Source organism: Lactuca virosa, chromosome 4 (genome assembly GCF_052849685.1).
Source record: "Lactuca virosa cultivar CGN04683 chromosome 4, Lactuca_virosa_CGN04683_v6, whole genome shotgun sequence".
Classification (NCBI taxonomy): domain Eukaryota; kingdom Viridiplantae; phylum Streptophyta; class Magnoliopsida; order Asterales; family Asteraceae; genus Lactuca; species Lactuca virosa.
In genome coordinates this window covers 427,331,506-427,348,560 of record NC_136429.1, presented here as the reverse complement: position 1 = coordinate 427,348,560, position 17,055 = coordinate 427,331,506, and the positions used below count along the sequence as shown (strand labels likewise).

At 31.5% G+C, this 17,055-nt stretch overlaps 2 protein-coding genes across 2 annotated transcripts; both read right to left on the bottom strand.

Moving 5' to 3' along the window:
* Window positions 1-426: 426 nt before the first annotated feature.
* Window positions 427-3,855, bottom strand: LOC145109021 (uncharacterized). The gene is made up of 14 exons (XM_079046122.1): window positions 3,570-3,855; window positions 2,931-3,167; window positions 2,707-2,789; window positions 2,523-2,580; window positions 2,343-2,402; window positions 2,107-2,236; window positions 1,802-2,025; window positions 1,638-1,730; window positions 1,487-1,558; window positions 1,370-1,402; window positions 1,131-1,262; window positions 1,003-1,059; window positions 800-892; window positions 427-739 (listed from the first exon to the last, which is right to left on the bottom strand). The coding sequence occupies exons 2-14, from the start codon at window positions 3,024-3,026 to the stop codon at window positions 707-709; spliced, it is 1,164 nt and encodes a 387-aa protein (XP_078902248.1). The 5' UTR covers window positions 3,027-3,167; window positions 3,570-3,855; the 3' UTR covers window positions 427-706.
* A 1,204-nt stretch (window positions 3,856-5,059) lies between these two features.
* Window positions 5,060-7,908, bottom strand: SOS4 (pfkB-like carbohydrate kinase family protein). Its single transcript, XM_079046121.1, has 13 exons — window positions 7,607-7,908; window positions 7,396-7,504; window positions 7,128-7,221; window positions 6,918-7,022; window positions 6,711-6,794; window positions 6,558-6,631; window positions 6,380-6,444; window positions 6,234-6,297; window positions 6,068-6,133; window positions 5,867-5,923; window positions 5,672-5,716; window positions 5,507-5,560; window positions 5,060-5,370 (listed from the first exon to the last, which is right to left on the bottom strand). Exons 1-13 carry the CDS (start codon window positions 7,681-7,683, stop codon window positions 5,230-5,232), a joined length of 1,035 nt encoding a protein of 344 aa, XP_078902247.1. The 5' UTR covers window positions 7,684-7,908; the 3' UTR covers window positions 5,060-5,229.
* Window positions 7,909-17,055: the final 9,147 nt, after the last annotated feature.

The window sequence follows — 17,055 nt, the reverse complement described above, 5'->3', positions numbered from 1 at the left end:
TGTTTTAATCAATCCATGTAATAGATAAGTCTCAGACATAATGTAAAATAATTAGAATGTCAAAATAAGGGTAAACTGATTTGAAAAATAAGGCTACAATCCATAAATTGTATGGTTAAAAAAGTGGTTTCCACCGATTTTTTTTTTTTTTTTTTTTGAACTGTCAAATAAAATATAAAAACAAACAGACATCTAGCAAGTAACTAGAAGCTGCAAAATAAGTACAAAGAGAGGTACTAAAACTGACAGACAGATTAAAAAAATAACATATATCTTTCTACTTAAACTGAAAATTTCGATTTTGTTTTTCACAAACATAACAAAGTTTTTTATAGTATAAAGCCTAATTAGAATTCTATAATTAATTAGGCTTGCTTTAGTTAATAAAGTTGGCTTGTGTAACATTAACCCTCTTTATACAACAAATAAACTAACAAAATTATATAATAAAAAGTTGTTACATTTCTATAAAGTATAAACTAGCCTTTTTTAACATTTTATCTACTCCATGAAATTAGCCACATTCCACATAATTCACAACCCACAATCAAAGATTTCCCTATGACATTAACTTTTATACACAAAATTCATCCGAAATCCCTAACTATAAATAGATATTGCACAAAATTTTATTATTATAACCCAAAAAAAAAATCTTGATGTTGTTTCCAAATGCCTAATAAGTCGCCAAAAATCCATCATATCTTCACTCCTCCAACATCACCACCACCGGAGCAAACTGCAAAAACAAATTTGTTACACAGTACACAATACACAGTATACAGTGTACTATACCAACCTCATCATCATCTTCATAAAAGATGCCGTCTCTCGTGTCATGCTCAAATACCCATCCAAGAGATGACTCTAGTAACTCTTTAAGTTTTCTTGTCTACATAAATACATTACACAAGTTTATAATTACAACAAAAGTTAAAACTTGAAATTAATATAGAAGAAAATTTATAAAGCTTTAGTAAAATGAGTGAGAATTATACTCACCCAAGACAAAAGGTCTCCATCAACAAAGGGAGCTTGAAGCACAAGCAAAAAGAACTCCTGTAAAAATTTAATTATTAACAAACTAATTAAACACTAAAAAAAAAAAAAAAAAAAAAAGATTGGATTACCTTACACAGATGTTGAAGAAAACTATCAGAAGATAAAAAGGAATCATCTAACAATGTGATAGACCCTTTTGTAGCAGCATTATTTTCTTTTTGAAATGCATACTTGAGTTGATAATAGACAACCTTGATAAACTATTAAAAAAAATCACAAACTTTAATGTCAACAACAAAAAACAATAATAAATTATAAATAATAGAAATATAGAATAACAATAGTTGTCAAAATCATATACAATTACCTTAGTAAACAAATTACTCCGTGTATGAAGAGGCTGAAAAAAATATTAAAAAAAAAAGTTAAAACATTTTGTATGGATAAAGTGTTGATGTTTAATAAAATATTTGAGAAAACTTACAGCTTCAGTACAACCAAATAAAAGGTTAACAAAATTTTTCCATTGAAGAAATGCTTCAAGTGATTGTCCCATCTGCCAAATAAACATATTTGATTTCAGATATTTTTTTTAAAATCATTTTTCTTTAAAGAATTTCACTAAAAAATCTTACCAAAAATGCAACAAAAGCAAATTGCAGTTCTCCAAGAAGCAAATCTTCCATTCCTTCATATTCTTTAATCAAAATGCTTTCCAAAAGACTTGTCTACATGGTATAAGAAAAACGTGTCATTTATGTTTTTCCAAGGGGTAAAATGGTAATTTTGCAACGTGTACCTTGTCAAGATTCAAGGAAGTAAGATCTTGCCCGAGGATTCCCTTTTGTTTAATTAAACGTGGGATTTTCGTGTAATAACAACCTCTTTTTACAATTTTATCATCAGATTTTTGAATTTTAGTGTTCTTTAATTGCTCAGATAAAGCTTCCTCCATTGCAGTTTTTGGATTGTTTACAAAAATATCGGGTTCATGAATTATTGTGATCTCTGCTCCAATGGGTTCTGCATGTGGAATGAAGATTAAAAGCAAATAAAATTTTAACAAATTATGTATCTAATCTAGTAATAAAAAGTTATAATTACCAATTCTTTGAATAGTAGTTTTTGTAATGTAGTTTGATAACATTTTCCATTCCCCAAATTGATTTAGTGTATAAGGCCCGAGGTATTTGTCAAACTCCATATTTTTTACACCTTGAGAGTATCTTTCTTCCTTCAATAAAGATAAAAATTGATATTCAAAGACTAAATAGGTTATAAACTTATAATATTGTGATTATTTAGAATCAAAGTAATAAGAAAAGGTTCATGATTCATACCTCTTCTTCTGATATTTTAACTAATCGTTCCTCTTGTTGATCCCACTGGCGAACAATTACCTGTCATATGAAGTAAAAAAAGATAGTTTTGATTAGATTAATCAAATTCCTGTAGGAAAAAAGGGTACAAATGGTGTTTATAATTGATCAAAATGAAAGAATTAGTGAGAAAATTCTGACCTGAGATGGATTCAAATCGATAAAAAAACCTATCATTGGTGAAAATTCACTTCCACCTCTGCAAGAAAAACAATTCATAATTCAAGAACAATCATATGAAATTATATATCTAAAGACTCTAAAGCGTTATAAAATGATATGAATATAGAAAAATGGGGAATTTGGATGATGAAAAGTAGCTAACCTATTTGAAGAACTGTAGTATATAAAGTGAGGACCTGGAGGAATCATCTTGATACCTTTGAAATTAGGTCCAACAGAAAACATCTGTATTATATAATCATATACAGTTAACACCAGATATTAAATACAAAATCACAAGATACTAAATAAAATACCCCAAATTCTTGATTATGGAAAGAAATGGAGAAAAAATAGAAGAGTTGTAACTAAAGGGTAGTGTAGTACCTGAGTATCGATGCCAAGAAGAGTGTACTGAGGAACATCGAGGAAAAGAAGAGAGGCGCCTTTCTTCACCAACTCTAAAGCTGTATCTGCATCCATTATTAATTCTAGGGTTTTTGACAGATTCTGTTTTCTGATTTGCTGAGGGTTTTTGATGAATTTGCTTTTAATCGATGTAGCGTGTTCGGTGATGTATGTTTTTCTGAAGTCAGATGCCTGTTGTAGTCTTCAACAAGAAATCTGTTTGTTTTTTAAATTTCAGCAAAAAAAAATCAACATATAATGACTATTTTCAGCAATATGGAGTATTTTCAGCAACATTATGGAATTTCCAGCACTATTTTCATATTTTCATCAAGAAAAAGCTTGATTTTCAGCAATGTTATGGAATTTCCAGCAAAATAAATATTGATTTTCAGCAACATTTAACAAGAATTTTAAGCAAGAAAATCTATTTTCAACAATATTTTCGGATTTCCAACATCCTACAACAAATTTAAGCAACAAGAAGCAATTTCAGCAAAATTAAACAACAAATTTCAGTACATTAGAGAGTTTTTCCAGCAAGATTAAGCAATAATTTCATGTTAGAATTGAAAAAAATAAAATAAAATAAAATAATTCGAAACGGGCGGTGCAAACCTGTTCGTTTTCAGTGGAAATCGGAGAAGCTATTCTTCGCCTGCGACCGGAGAGGAGGTCCTGCGATCGGAGAAGAGGGCGGCGATTCTGATCGGAGATGAGGAACGATCGAACGGTGCTGGAGCGAAGCAGGGAGGCTTCGAGGGTGGGAAGTCGGAAGAATTGGAGGCGCCGATAAAACAAAAGGCTTATTTTGAAGTGACTAGCCCATGTCTGCGAGGATGTATGTCTTCTTCTACTACTATACTACAGTTTACAAGCTTCCCGATTCTTCTACTACAGTTTACAAGCTTCCCGAATCACGACTCCGATTTTAATTTTGACCTTTTATTTCTTAACAAAAAATATTTAAATAAAATTTAATTTTTATAACACATTTAAATTATAAGTTATCCTTAAAAGACAAATTGCAGAAATGGTTTGGCAAAATTATGTGACTTTGGTCCAAAAAAATTTGATAGTTCACCAATGGTTTTAAGAACCATCACTGGAAACCATCTGAGCCATCCCTAGACAAACCACCTTCACCAACGCCGTCTGAACATCAGATTGTAACTTGTGTTACAGATCTGGACAGTCACAGCCGCCTCCCTTCTTGTCGGAGATAGAAGTTTTAGAAGACTCTTCATCTCCATCATCATCATCTGAGGCCTCTCCTTGTCTGTCGTTGAATGTGAAAACCACTGTCAGCCCATCTTCACCAAAGAGGACGTACTAACGGACAAAAAAAGACAAAACTCTAAGTTTTTTAGAAAAAAAAAAATTGAATCAACGGAGGAAGCTCGTCGGTGAAAATGACACTCACTGATCTTCAAATTTTAAACACGGTGCCGCAACCGAAACTTAACCCGGAAAATTTAAGCACATTTCTAAAAATTCAACAAGTTCTTGAAAAATACCGCAACTAGTATCTATGGTTTTTATGTTTTTTTTAGTAATTTAGGTTAATTTTCTATGTTTTTTGTGTTTTTTAGTAATTTAGATTTAGGTTTCTATGTTTATTTAGTAATTTAGCTTTAATTTTCTATTTTTTTAGGTTTAATTTTCTATGTTTTTTAATTAATGTAATGTGATTTTAATTAATGTAAAATATTTTATTATGTTTTAAATTATGGTTTTTTATTTAATTTAATCATAAAAAAAGAATATTGTGGATTGGTAACCATTTCCAATGTCTAATGAATTGGTGGAGCTGACATGGCACTGAGTTGGTAGCACTTCTCTGATAGTTTGGCTGTGACCACGGCCAACCATACATGTCATTTGATTGTTGGTTTGGCCAAACTTGTCCTATAGTCACAAGTGGGAAACAATTGATCGAAGGTACTTCCCATTCGACTGTATTGTTGTACTATCCGAAAAACAACATTTTTATAAGATTGTGTGCTCTTTACTTTAAACTTGACCATGTCTTAATATATTCTACAAAGTACGCAAAATTTGTTTTGGTGAGAGAGCAACCAAATCATTATCTATATATTTATCAAATCTCACAGCAATTCTCCATTTAATTAATTAATGATATATCTAAGTTGGAGTGAGGCATAACATTACTCTAAGATTCGACACTATACTTTGTACTTAAATCACAAATTATCTGAAAATTCTAGTTTGATTAAACATAAAACATTTGAAAATTAATAATTGTACATATATGCATTTAATTATATAACTGAGAAATATATTTAATTTGTGGGTTTCGAATATCATCTTGACTTTGAATCAATCTAATCTCCAAGCTGCTTGACTGTGGATCATACCCTGCCTTCTCATAATCCTCTAATGTTCGACTCAAAACAGCCTGTAAATATTTCACACACCAAATAACACCATGCTTAAACAACATAAATATATTAAAAAAAAAATCAATTCGATTTTTTTCCAAAATATATATACTATAGACATATTAAATAAACCACAATAAGCACATGACATACTTGTAAGCTTGATACAGCAAGTTCTGCTGCTTTGTCTAGGTTTTCAGGATATTTCTGAAGAAATTAAAAAAAAAGGTCTTTAAGAACCCAACATTTAAAAAAAAAAAAAATTGATGAATAATGAATTAATTGTCATAAAAAATAAATGCATTAATTAGTAATTACATTGCTCCATCCAAGTAATAATGCAGTCATCAAGTCTCCTGTTCCCTGTAACCAGATAGACACACAGATAGATAGATAAATAGACAGATATATATATATATATATATATATATATATATATATATATATATATATAGAGAGAGAGAGAGAGAGAGAGAGACAGACAGACAGAGAGAGAGGGAAGAAAATATATACTGTGAAATATGCAGGGATTTTAGGGATAACAATCTTGAATTGGAGAGGAGATTGATCCTATAATATTTAGAATTTAAATATTAAGAAATAAAAAGAAAGTTGTAAGCACAAGAAAATTAACAAAAAATAAAAAAAATAAAAAAAAAAATAAAAAAATCAGTTGCTATAACTTATAAAGATTGATTGAATTTGAATGTGTACCTTTTGTTTCTGATGACTTCCAATTAGAAGAAGATTGCCATCTATGGATATGCTTGTTATCACAACCTGAGAAAAAATAAAAATAAAAATTAGATTCTAAAGAAAATAAATAATTCAAAATAATAATAATATAAATAGCAGAGAGAGAGAGAGAGAGAGAGAGAACCTTTGATGGGCCAGCAGCATGAAGATGCCTGCATGCTTCCCTCCCATCTTGCTCAGATGCAATTCTGCAGAAGGTTAAATATGTCAATTTACATGTCCAACAAATTAATAAAATTTTGAGATTTTGTGTGTTGAAATTAAAAGTACTTCAATCCAGTCAACTGTTCAGCTTCAAACTGATTGGGAGTCAACATTGAAGCAATAGGGACAACCTAAACATGAATTACAAAAAGAGTCATTGTATATATAAATAATCAAACTTATTACATTATATATATATATATATATATATATATATATATATATATATATATATATATGTTACCTTTTCACGATATACTGACACCAATTCTTGAGGGACATACAACTTTCCTTCATCACCCATCACTGGATCACAAACTGATAAAAGAAAAAAAAACTACAGACATTATATTTATATATTTCACAAAAAAAAAAATGCTAAAAAATGAAAACTTACCATATGTAAGATTAGGATTAATGGATCGAAGCTTTTTAACTACTTCTAATACATTTTCCAGAAAAGAAACTGAACCAATGTAACCTGTAATTGTAAATGCATCAACAAAGTTATTCAAATATTCAATCACAATTTCTTATATGTTGTCATGTTAAAGAAAATGTTTTTTTTTTGTATTAGAAAAATGAATAACAACCTAGAAAATACCAGTCAATAGATGTGTGTAGTGTAGTAGATTATTGGCCTCTAGGCCTTCTATTAACTCCCAAAGTTGTTTTCCATTTAGAACTTGTCCTTTGAAAGTTGGATATCCTGTAAAATTCTGTTGTTGTTAAGTCATGGATAGATTGAAATTGACAAATATGACCCTCAATGTTGGGGTGTTTAATGAAGTAAATAAAAGAACCTTAAACTTGCCTGTATGATTTGAGAATTGCACTGACATAATCGGATCAACATCATAACCTAGTAATTGGAGTGGAAAGACAGCAGACTTATTGCCAACATAACCCTAGATCACAAAAAATCAAATTATATATGATCAAAGGATGATTGAGAATTGCTTCATTAAAGTAATTTCCTAATTTTGATCGGACACTGAAAAGCTGTAATCTAATGCCAATTTCCAAAAATTCAAACAAATTTGCAATCAAAGGGGAGGGAGGAGACGAAAAGTAGAACGAACCTGAACAGTGTGAGACTGAATGCTGAGAACCCGACCCGTTTCCGATGGTAAAGCTAAAGATAGGATTGGAGGTGCCATTTTTCGCGAATCCTTCTTCGAACTCCTAGCCCTTCAATTCGAATCCATTCACACACACACAAAGAATGAATCAATTACAATACGCACAATCAGTTTAAATCAACAAAATGTACAGATATAACTTCTTCTTCACCTAAAATAAGATAATCTTCGGAATGCGATCGATTCAGAACGGAAATTATTGTACAATGAATTCTGTAATCTAATCATAAACCAAAAAGACGATACAAGGATTAGCACTAAACAGTCAACATCAACACTTTCGATTTATGTTGAGAACTTTGCTTGTGAACTAAAGCTAAAATGTTCGCAAATTTTCATGGAAAAGGACGAAGAATTTTGTATCGTCAATTGGTGTTCATACGAGATAAGAATAAGATAATCAAGCTTGAAGGTTTTTAGGGTAGCAAAGTCAAAGAAAGAGGGTGGGTTTGAATTTTGAAGTCATTTGATGTAATCTCAAAATCAAAATTATAAATTGGAAATGAGTATATTACGTATAATACATCTTTTGTTCTGATTTTGTAAATTTGACACCATTGATTTTCATAGTTGGAAAATCTATACATTTATATTATTTTTTTTTTGTCTTTATAGTTTTTTACATTAGTATAAACTTTAGTGATTAATTCTTTAAATATCTGGAATTATGCTTTAAAACCCATTACTTTCTCCATAGACCTCAATATGCTTGGTCTCTTTCGTTTATGCAGATCTAAGTCCATCAACTATAGCGCTAACATCGAAAATCGAAACCACCATAGGTCACTCCCTTCCCCGGTAGGGTTGTTCACTATTTGGATAAAACTGAATTGTCCAATTGGATAATTTGGATTGGACTATTTGGTTTGGATATTCGGATTTTTGGATTGGTTTACAAAAAAACCGAAATATTATTTTGGATTTTCGATTGGTTTTGAATTATAAAATAAGAAACGAATAGTCCAAAAAAACCGAATAACAATTTATTATTTATTTATTTTTAATATATCTAAAATTATTTATTAATTTTATAATTTATTTTTTCAAATAAATTAAAAAAGTTTCACCTAATAAAAAAAATTAATATGAATTTTCTCTAAAAAGTTTTTTATCCATTAAATGTTAAACTATAATATACATTATTAGTAATTTTTATAAATTTTAAATCACAACTAAATAATTAGTTTTTACTTCTTCTGTAAAAGTTGGATTATATTATAATTATATGTCGTTTTAAAATGTTCTAGTTTTTGAAAACCGAATAAAAAAAACCGATCCAACCGAATTGTAATTGGATCGGATCGGTTCGGATTTGATTTTAGTTTGGACTATTCGGATCCATATTTTGAAAACCGAAATCAATTTGGATTTACTTAATTGGATTGGATCAAACCGATCCATCCAAATGAACACCCCTATTCCCCATGGATCTCCTATCCTCCACGTCCACCTTCACCTTCCTTCTCTCTCGCTTGCACATATCTATCTCTCACACTCTCATCCACCACCAAAATTGTCACGACAGTTATCGCTTGCACATATCTATCTCTCACACTCTCCTCCACCACCAAAATTGTCACAATAGTTCTCGCTTGCACATATCTATCTCTCCCACTCTTCTCCACCACAAAAATTGTCACGACAGTTCTCGCTTGCACATATCTATCTCTCACACTCTCCTTCACCACCAAAATTGTCACGACAGGTGTGGAGCTGGTTGCACATAACCGTCGACCACGATCTCTCTCTCTCTCTCTCAACTAGTTATGACAACTGATATCTCTTTCTCCTATGTAAAAAACTGGCGCCGATCTCAATCTCCTCGTATCGTCGATCTCATTCTTCTCTAGGGTTGAAATCAATTTTTAGGGTTTGGGTTTTCAGGTTTTGGCCCATTTCGATTTTAGGTTCTAAGTAGCTTAATCTAATTTTGAGTTGTATGTGGTGAAAAATGATATTGGCAACTACGGCGAAATATGATGGTATTGATGTTATACAATGATGTTTGTAGTTGTATACGATGCTAGTGGTGGTATACGGTGGGAAAGGATTAAGAATGAGGTCCATTTTTTTTTCTTTAATAATAATAATTCTTAAAAACAAGATAACATAAAATAAACAAAAGACAAAAGTAAAGACATTTTAGTAATTCTATATTGGAGTTTCATATATATCCTTATAAACTTTTATAATTAAGTCTATATCCTTGTAAAACTTTAAATTACATGTATATCCTTATAAAAGCTATAAAAATCACATATATATATCCTAATACTTTATTCAAAGATAATTAATACATTTAAAAATTAAAAACAATTTCTTTAAATTAAAATTATAACTAAATTACTAAATTAATTATTTGCAACTCCTATAATCGATCTCCTTATTCACAATATGGTTATCCACGACATGATTTTTTATCGTTTCATATTTTACATAATCGATTAGTAAAACCTATTGATTGCATATTTTTATTTGATTGTTAAACAATAAAGATCATCTCCTGCAATCGATTTATGAGGCGTGCGATTATTCTCTTCTAAACAGTTATGTTCGTTAATTGGTTCTTCAGTTATAATTACACAAGTAAATGACTTAAAAAAAAACTAATTTCAGTGAGGGTGTCAATATTTTGTAAGGATTCATAAACTTAATATGATGATAATAGTAATGTAGAAGGGTAATATTGTAATATTACAATTTCATTATATTTTTAATAATAAAAATCATTTAAAGATAGTGTGTTTATTTTTTTAATATATAAAATATGATTAAATTTAGTATTTATATATATATATATATATATATATATATATATATATATATATATATATATATATATATATATATATATATATATAGAGAGAGAGAGAGGTTTATAACGATATACATGTAATTTGAAGTTTTAGAAATATATATACGTAATTATTAAAGTTTACAAAAATATAGATGTAATTCTCCTTTTGGTATTTATTTAACATAACATCATTAACGATAACTAAAATAAAGATCAAATGTGATGGATTTGCCAACCATAATGCTCAAATATGTCAAAGTTCCAAAAATAGAACTAAACCTGCAAAAAAATTATACCAAATGGACCAAAACTATAATTTACTGAAATATATAATTTTCTTTCTGGAAATTAAAAAAAAATGCCAAAAGTTATTCAATGATTTTATAACCGTCAACATGTCGCCTACATTAAGAAAGCATAGATATTGCCTTCTTTAGTGAAAAGTCTGCTAAAAGTTTTGGGATTAAGGCATTAAGCTTGTGTTGTTTGTTGTTATTTTATGTATACTAGAAAAGATTCTCCGGTGTTGCCGGGGTCGGAAGGTACTGCTTTGTAAAGTAAAGTAGCATGTTGAATTGCATTGAGATAATCTAGTAAATGAAGATAAACAATGTCATCTAATTACATAAGTAAAGAAATCTAAATCATTATTTCTTGCAATAAATGATGAAAATAAAAAAATGGTCTCACAAATTGAACTTTATTGCCATGTATGACAGCGGTCAGAAAACCAATCCGGAAAATATATACCGTTGCTTTTTGTCCGTTAATGTGAGAGTAATTTGGTATTTTCATGTAGTAGGGACTGATTTGTCACCATGTGTAAACCATATGGACCATTTATGTAATTTTGGCGGTGGTGGTGGTGGTGGTGATGGCAGATGGTGGGTGGGTTTATGATATTGGGTGAGTATTTTCTAATAAATAAAACATTAATTTAAAACCAAAAAGAGAATGTTAAATCTGATAAACCACAGGGACCAATCGTGTAATTTTGTCTAACAATAATAATAATAATGACGAGGGACCACTTCTGCCAAAAGACTAAATACTAATAATATGTAATAAAAGGTGAGGGTTATGAAAAATTCAAACCAAAGTGAAAGGGTTGTTTGTGAACAAAAGCATAAAGGTGAAGGGTCAATGTTGTAAGTTGGAGGACCAAAATTGACAAATGTCACTTTACTGTTAAAATCTTTCATAACTTTAATATATATATAATAATAATAATAATAACTAGAAAAGATTCCCCGGCGTTGCCGGGGTCGGAAGGTATTGCTTTGTAAAGTAAAGTAGCATGTTGGTTGTTTTTTGTCCGTTAATGTGAGAGTAATTTGGTCTTTTCAGGTAGTAGGGACTGAATTTGTCACCATGGGTAAACCATATGGACCATTTGTGTAATTTTGGCGGTGGTGGTGGTGGTGGTGATGGCAGATGGTGGGTGGGTTTATGGTATTGGGTGAGTATTTTCTAATAAATAAAACATTAATTTAAAACCAAAAAGAGAATGTTAAATCTGATAAACCACAAGGACCAATCGTGTAATTTTGTCTAACAATAATAATAATAATGATGAGGGACCATTTCTGCCAAAAGACTAAATACTAATAATATGTAATAAAAAAAGAGGGTTATGAAAAATTCAAACCAAAGTGAAAGGGTTGTTTGTGAACAAAAGCATAAAGATGAAGGGTCAATGTTGTAAGTTGGAGGACCAAAATTGACAAAAAAAATGTGTCACTGTTAAAATCTTTCATAATTTTAATATATATATATATATATATATATATATATATATATATATATAATAATAGGCCAAATATATATTTAAAATTAATTGAATTATATAAAAGTTATTACCAAGCGAGAACTAACGACGCGCCATACCAGATGTTGAGGTGCATATCAACACGGTTATAAACAAAAGAGAAATTAAATTTCCTTCCATATATCTTCCTACCCATATGGACACGTGTCATATTTTGATAAAATTAATTATATTTTTGAACATTTATCGTCATTTCAAATGGATAGTAAGATAATTGGAAAGAAAAGTAGGAGAATATTTAATTTCTCTAAGCAAAACCATTACTCTTATTTTCTTAAATCTAGTTCGGTTATGACCGGTTTTTTGGGTTGTCAGATTCGGTTAAGTCCGAGTCAATTTTGACTGGATTTTTTTGGAATAGATCGGATATTCGATGTAATCGAATTCGGATTATCCAATTTTTAAAAAAATAGGTTTCGGTTTATCCGCTAAAAATTTGATTTTCTTTTTTTGAAAATTCTAATTTAGCTCCAACCATATAAATACTTGTACTATTTTTGGTTTTGAAATACTAGTCGAAAAATGCAACAATGTTAAAAGTACGTTAATTTCACGTAGAAAATGAAAAATACAAATATTTATAGTCGCGAAATCGGTTCTCTCCATGAAATCTAATTTTATGAGTTTATCTAAAATCTAAGGTGAATTTTATAACTCTTTAATATCACCCTCATCTACTTCAATTATGTCTCCTCATTTACTTCGACGAGTAGAAGTGGTCTTTCAAGTGAAGCACAATTTTGTATCTTTTCAATGTTGTCCAAGTAATCATTCATACAAACACATACTTCAATCCATTTGGCAGGGAGTCTTGACTTTCGTTCTGATATAACCATTACATTAAGAGAAAAAGTAGATTATGAAGATACCATGTAAGCTTGGAATGTTAGTATATCATGGGTAGGGATGGAAATAGGGTGGGGATGACGATCCTTATCCTCATCCCCATCCCCGATGGATGCGGGGAATCAAATTCACTCCCCTTTAGATTTTGGCTTTTCCATGCCCATCCCCGACCCATCCCTGGTCCATCCAGGGCTGGTCCATTGGTTTTTACTACCCATGGCGAGATTAGTTAATGCCCTTATGTCCGAACCGTTACAACATAATTTATAATACAAAGGTGTTGTACATTTTGTATTTAATATACTAATATAAACAAAAAACACCCTGCTAAAATCACTTAAAAACAATGTTTAAAATGAATAGATTCACCAAAGACAACGATATATTTTATTAACTTTTAATATCTGCAACATAAATGGCAACTCTTTTTTCCGCCAGAGGTTTATTAAAATAAAAATTTGCATGCAACCTTTCTACATCACAAGCTATCATTCAAAACAAAATTTCATTATACCATAAATTTGTCTCAAAAACCACATCAAACTCATGGAATCAATAACCTTCAATTCAGACCCTAAAACAGATCGGGTCAGTAGGTGAGAAACATCTTCATCAATGCACACAAAAGCAATGTACTTTGGATCTGAGACAACATTAGCATTAAACTTCTAAGCTTTTACTTTTCAACTATTAAACTTTGATTCCTACCCGAAAACAGATCGTCTTCGAAGATTTAACGAGTTTCAAACTTTTGAAACTTTAAACCTTGATTTTATTTCAATTCTAAATTGAGCCGTTGGATCTCTTTTTTTATGAATGAGGGAAAGAAACCAGATTATTCCCTCTGCGATGTGTGAAACAGTGAAAGAATGAGTGAACCGAGAAGTTAGAAGTTTAGGAGAACACTATAACTACGTGCTCACTCATTCAACATCGTCGTCCGATGTCGTTTCTGCCTCTGGTACAACATCCTGAATCAGAACTTTAGACAGAAAAAATATACATCCTGAATCAAATATGCGAACTCGGATTAATCAGATAGAAAAACAAAATGTTAAAAATTGGATTGTAATCATAATAACAATACAATAAGCACAGTTATAGGTCTCCAGCAAATTAATTATCTAGAAATCTGATAAGGTTTAATCAAATCGAAAAGCATACCTCCTGAAGGCTGAAGTCTCCAACTCCTATCTTCACTTTTAAGAATTAGGTATCCATAAATTGTATATACATAAGAAATCGGGACAGAGGGTGAGTGGGCAGAGGGTGAGAGGGCATTCAGAAATCGATTGAATGAAGGACAGGGGTATACAAAATTGGATGGCTAAGCATAGATGAAATAGATTCGTAAGTGGGAGAGTATCCATAAATCTTGTGTGTTGACAAAGAAATCGACAAGAGAGACTCATCGTTTATCGTTTTCTACATCCTGATTCACTGAGTCGTCGACGCTTCATTATTCTAGGTGAGTAGGCGTCGATTACATAACCAATCGTTTGATTTCCCACGCCTTTGCCTGCCTGCATCAGATTGAAGTAACTGCATCTTCATTCAACGGTAACATAAAACCAAAATAATACCTAACAGTATTAATGGACTGAAATTATGTCATATATTTTTTGATGCCCTGGGCCTATGCCTAATTCGCCCATGTATTGGGCCGGCCCTTGGTCCATCCCCAATACGATCTATCAACATAATAAACTCAACTTATGTAAACTAACAATTTCAAGTCTAATAAGTTATCAAAACCAGAGATCATAATCAGATTTGGTTTGCATCAACTATAAAGTTTAACAAGCATCAAAGCGAGAAGCTACGATTTGGTATATACACCATCAAACGAAGTGAAGATTGACAAACTCTTGTAATTGAGAACATAATTTGATATACGAACTCTTCTTTTGATGGTCTAATATAGATCAATTCATGTTTAATGGACTTATTTCAAATTCACTAAATTATATATATATATATATATATATATATATATATATATATATATATATATATATATATATATATAATGTCACCGATGAGAGAGAAACCATTTATCACCTTTTTTTGACCATTTACTCAAATTTTCATTTGCGAAAATACCATATTTTTAAAAAATAAATAAATAAATAAAAATACTGATTTTCAAAAATGTAATCGTTTTTTCTTCAAAATTTCAAATATTAACCCTCATTTCTGAACTATAAATATCATCAAATTTTTAATTTTTCATCACATTTAATTCTTCTTAATTAAATTCTGCTAACTTTCTTATTTTCTTCAAAACCTCCTCATTAATGGCTCGTGTTTGGTCCATTGAAAAAGAGATGTTACTGGCTCGTTTATGGGTTGATGCAACAGAATACCCAATCCACATTAACCTCCACACAACAACTTTTTGGAGAAGAGTCGCCGAAAAATACAACCGTCAAGCCCTTGTACCTCGACGTAAAGATGAAATCTACTCCAAATTGAGACAAGCAAACGCACTTGCAACTCAGTTTAACAATGTCTTTCGTAGAGTGATGCATGAAGCCAAAATTGGTGAAAATAAAAATACTTTGCTAGAGAATGCTCTTAAGGTTTACCGTGTTGAAGTTGACAAACATTTCCGGCTTGTTGAGTTTTGACAAATTGTGAGGCAGTGCCCAAAATTTGGTCAAATTTAAACTCGTTGTCTTCTAATTTATAGTGGATTGTGTGTTTAAATTTCTAGTGGTTGTGTGTGTTAGTTTAATTTCAAATATGTTATGTGTTTTAAGTACAAGTGTGTGATTTTTGTAACATCCATGAAAATTAACAAAAAAATAAATAAATAAATTAAAACTTTTTCCAACATCCAAAACCACCATGTAATACAAAATTGTTTAAACATCAGAGTATCCCATAAATCAAAATCATAACATGTGAAGAAGTGTACGGTCACGTCTTTTCCTTCCCGTGATCATCTGAGGTACCTGAAACAATAATCCATAAATGTAAGCTCGAAGGCTTAATGAGTTACTGTCACACCCCAAACCGGAACGGTGGAAACGTTCGGGGGTGGAGGACGTCATGTCAAGTATCACAACACATGCATTATAGTAATCAAAGTACAACAACCATTGCATTAATAATGTATAAATTTTTACATAAGTGTTCAAACACTAGATGTTCAACATCAAAAGTAGATATAGTAAAAGACAAAAGACGCAACACGGTACTAGGCTGTCTTCTCAAAAGCTCCAGAAGTGTACCTGTAACGCCCCGATTCCCGAGTATCAATTTGTGGTTATAAATTCTCATGATTTCAAGGTCTACTCGACGAGTTGGTGGCCTGATTCGCCGAGTAGCAGCGGGTTGGTCTGCGAGTTTAAGTGACCTACTCGTCGAGTCCAAGAAGGGACTCGACGAGTAGGAGCTGGAAGGTAAAACCCTAATTTCTGGGGTTTGGAACCCTATTTAAAGAATCATAAGCCACCTTCAGCCTCTTTACAGTCCCTTGAGAGCTTAGCAAACCCTAATACGTGTGTGTGCCCCATTGTGTGTTTTAAGCTTTGGAAGAGGATTCTTGGTGAGAAGAGCTTGGGGGAAACATGTGGATTGAAGCAAGGAATTCGTGGGGATCAAGATCTACTTCAGTTGGCATCTTTTGGGAAGGTATTAAGCTGTTATCCCAACTCCATTTCATTCTAGATCTCTTTGGATGAAATTAGGGCTTCTTGGTTTGGTTATGAAGCTATTTTTGGGTATGAGCTCAGATCTGAAGTTGTAACTTCAGATCTGAACTCTACTTCATTTGTAAGTCCATAAAGCTATCAGCTTTGGCAAGTATGAACCCCTCCTTGAGTGTAAAACCCCATTTCAAGCTTGGATTTGGCATTATGAGTCATTAGAGCCTTGCATGCACGTAAAGTTTGCAACTTTACGTGATAAGCATGCCTTGGGAAGTTGGATCTGCAGTATGGAGTCTTAGCATGGCTTAAAAATCATCTGTATGGATGAAGGACTGAAGGGACTCGGCGAGTCGCATGGTAGACTCGGCGAGTCATATGAAGATGGTCATGAACTCGACGGGTTGGATGAACAACTCGGCGAGTCCGATGAAGATTGCCTTGGACTCGGCGAGTGGCATCGTGACTCGACGAGT

What these genes read in the sequence shown, in the direction of transcription:
- SOS4 (XM_079046121.1), bottom strand. Translation starts at nt 7,683, where the DNA reads ATGATTAGATTACAGAATTCATTGTACAATAATTTCCGTTCTGAATCG. An exon ending in TAATCCTAATCTTACATATG is followed by an intron (nt 6,632 to 6,710) that starts GTAAGTTTTCAT and finishes TTCTTTTATCAG; the next exon opens with TTTGTGATCCAGTGATGGGT. An exon ending in TTGCTGTATCAAGCTTACAA is followed by an intron (nt 5,371 to 5,506) that starts GTATGTCATGTG and finishes AAATATTTACAG; the next exon opens with GCTGTTTTGAGTCGAACATT.
- LOC145109021 (XM_079046122.1), bottom strand. Translation starts at nt 3,026, where the DNA reads ATGGATGCAGATACAGCTTTAGAGTTGGTGAAGAAAGGCGCCTCTCTT. An exon ending in TTGCTTTTGTTGCATTTTTG is followed by an intron (nt 1,559 to 1,637) that starts GTAAGATTTTTT and finishes TTTATTTGGCAG; the next exon opens with ATGGGACAATCACTTGAAGC. An exon ending in ATGGAGACCTTTTGTCTTGG is followed by an intron (nt 893 to 1,002) that starts GTGAGTATAATT and finishes GTATTTATGTAG; the next exon opens with ACAAGAAAACTTAAAGAGTT.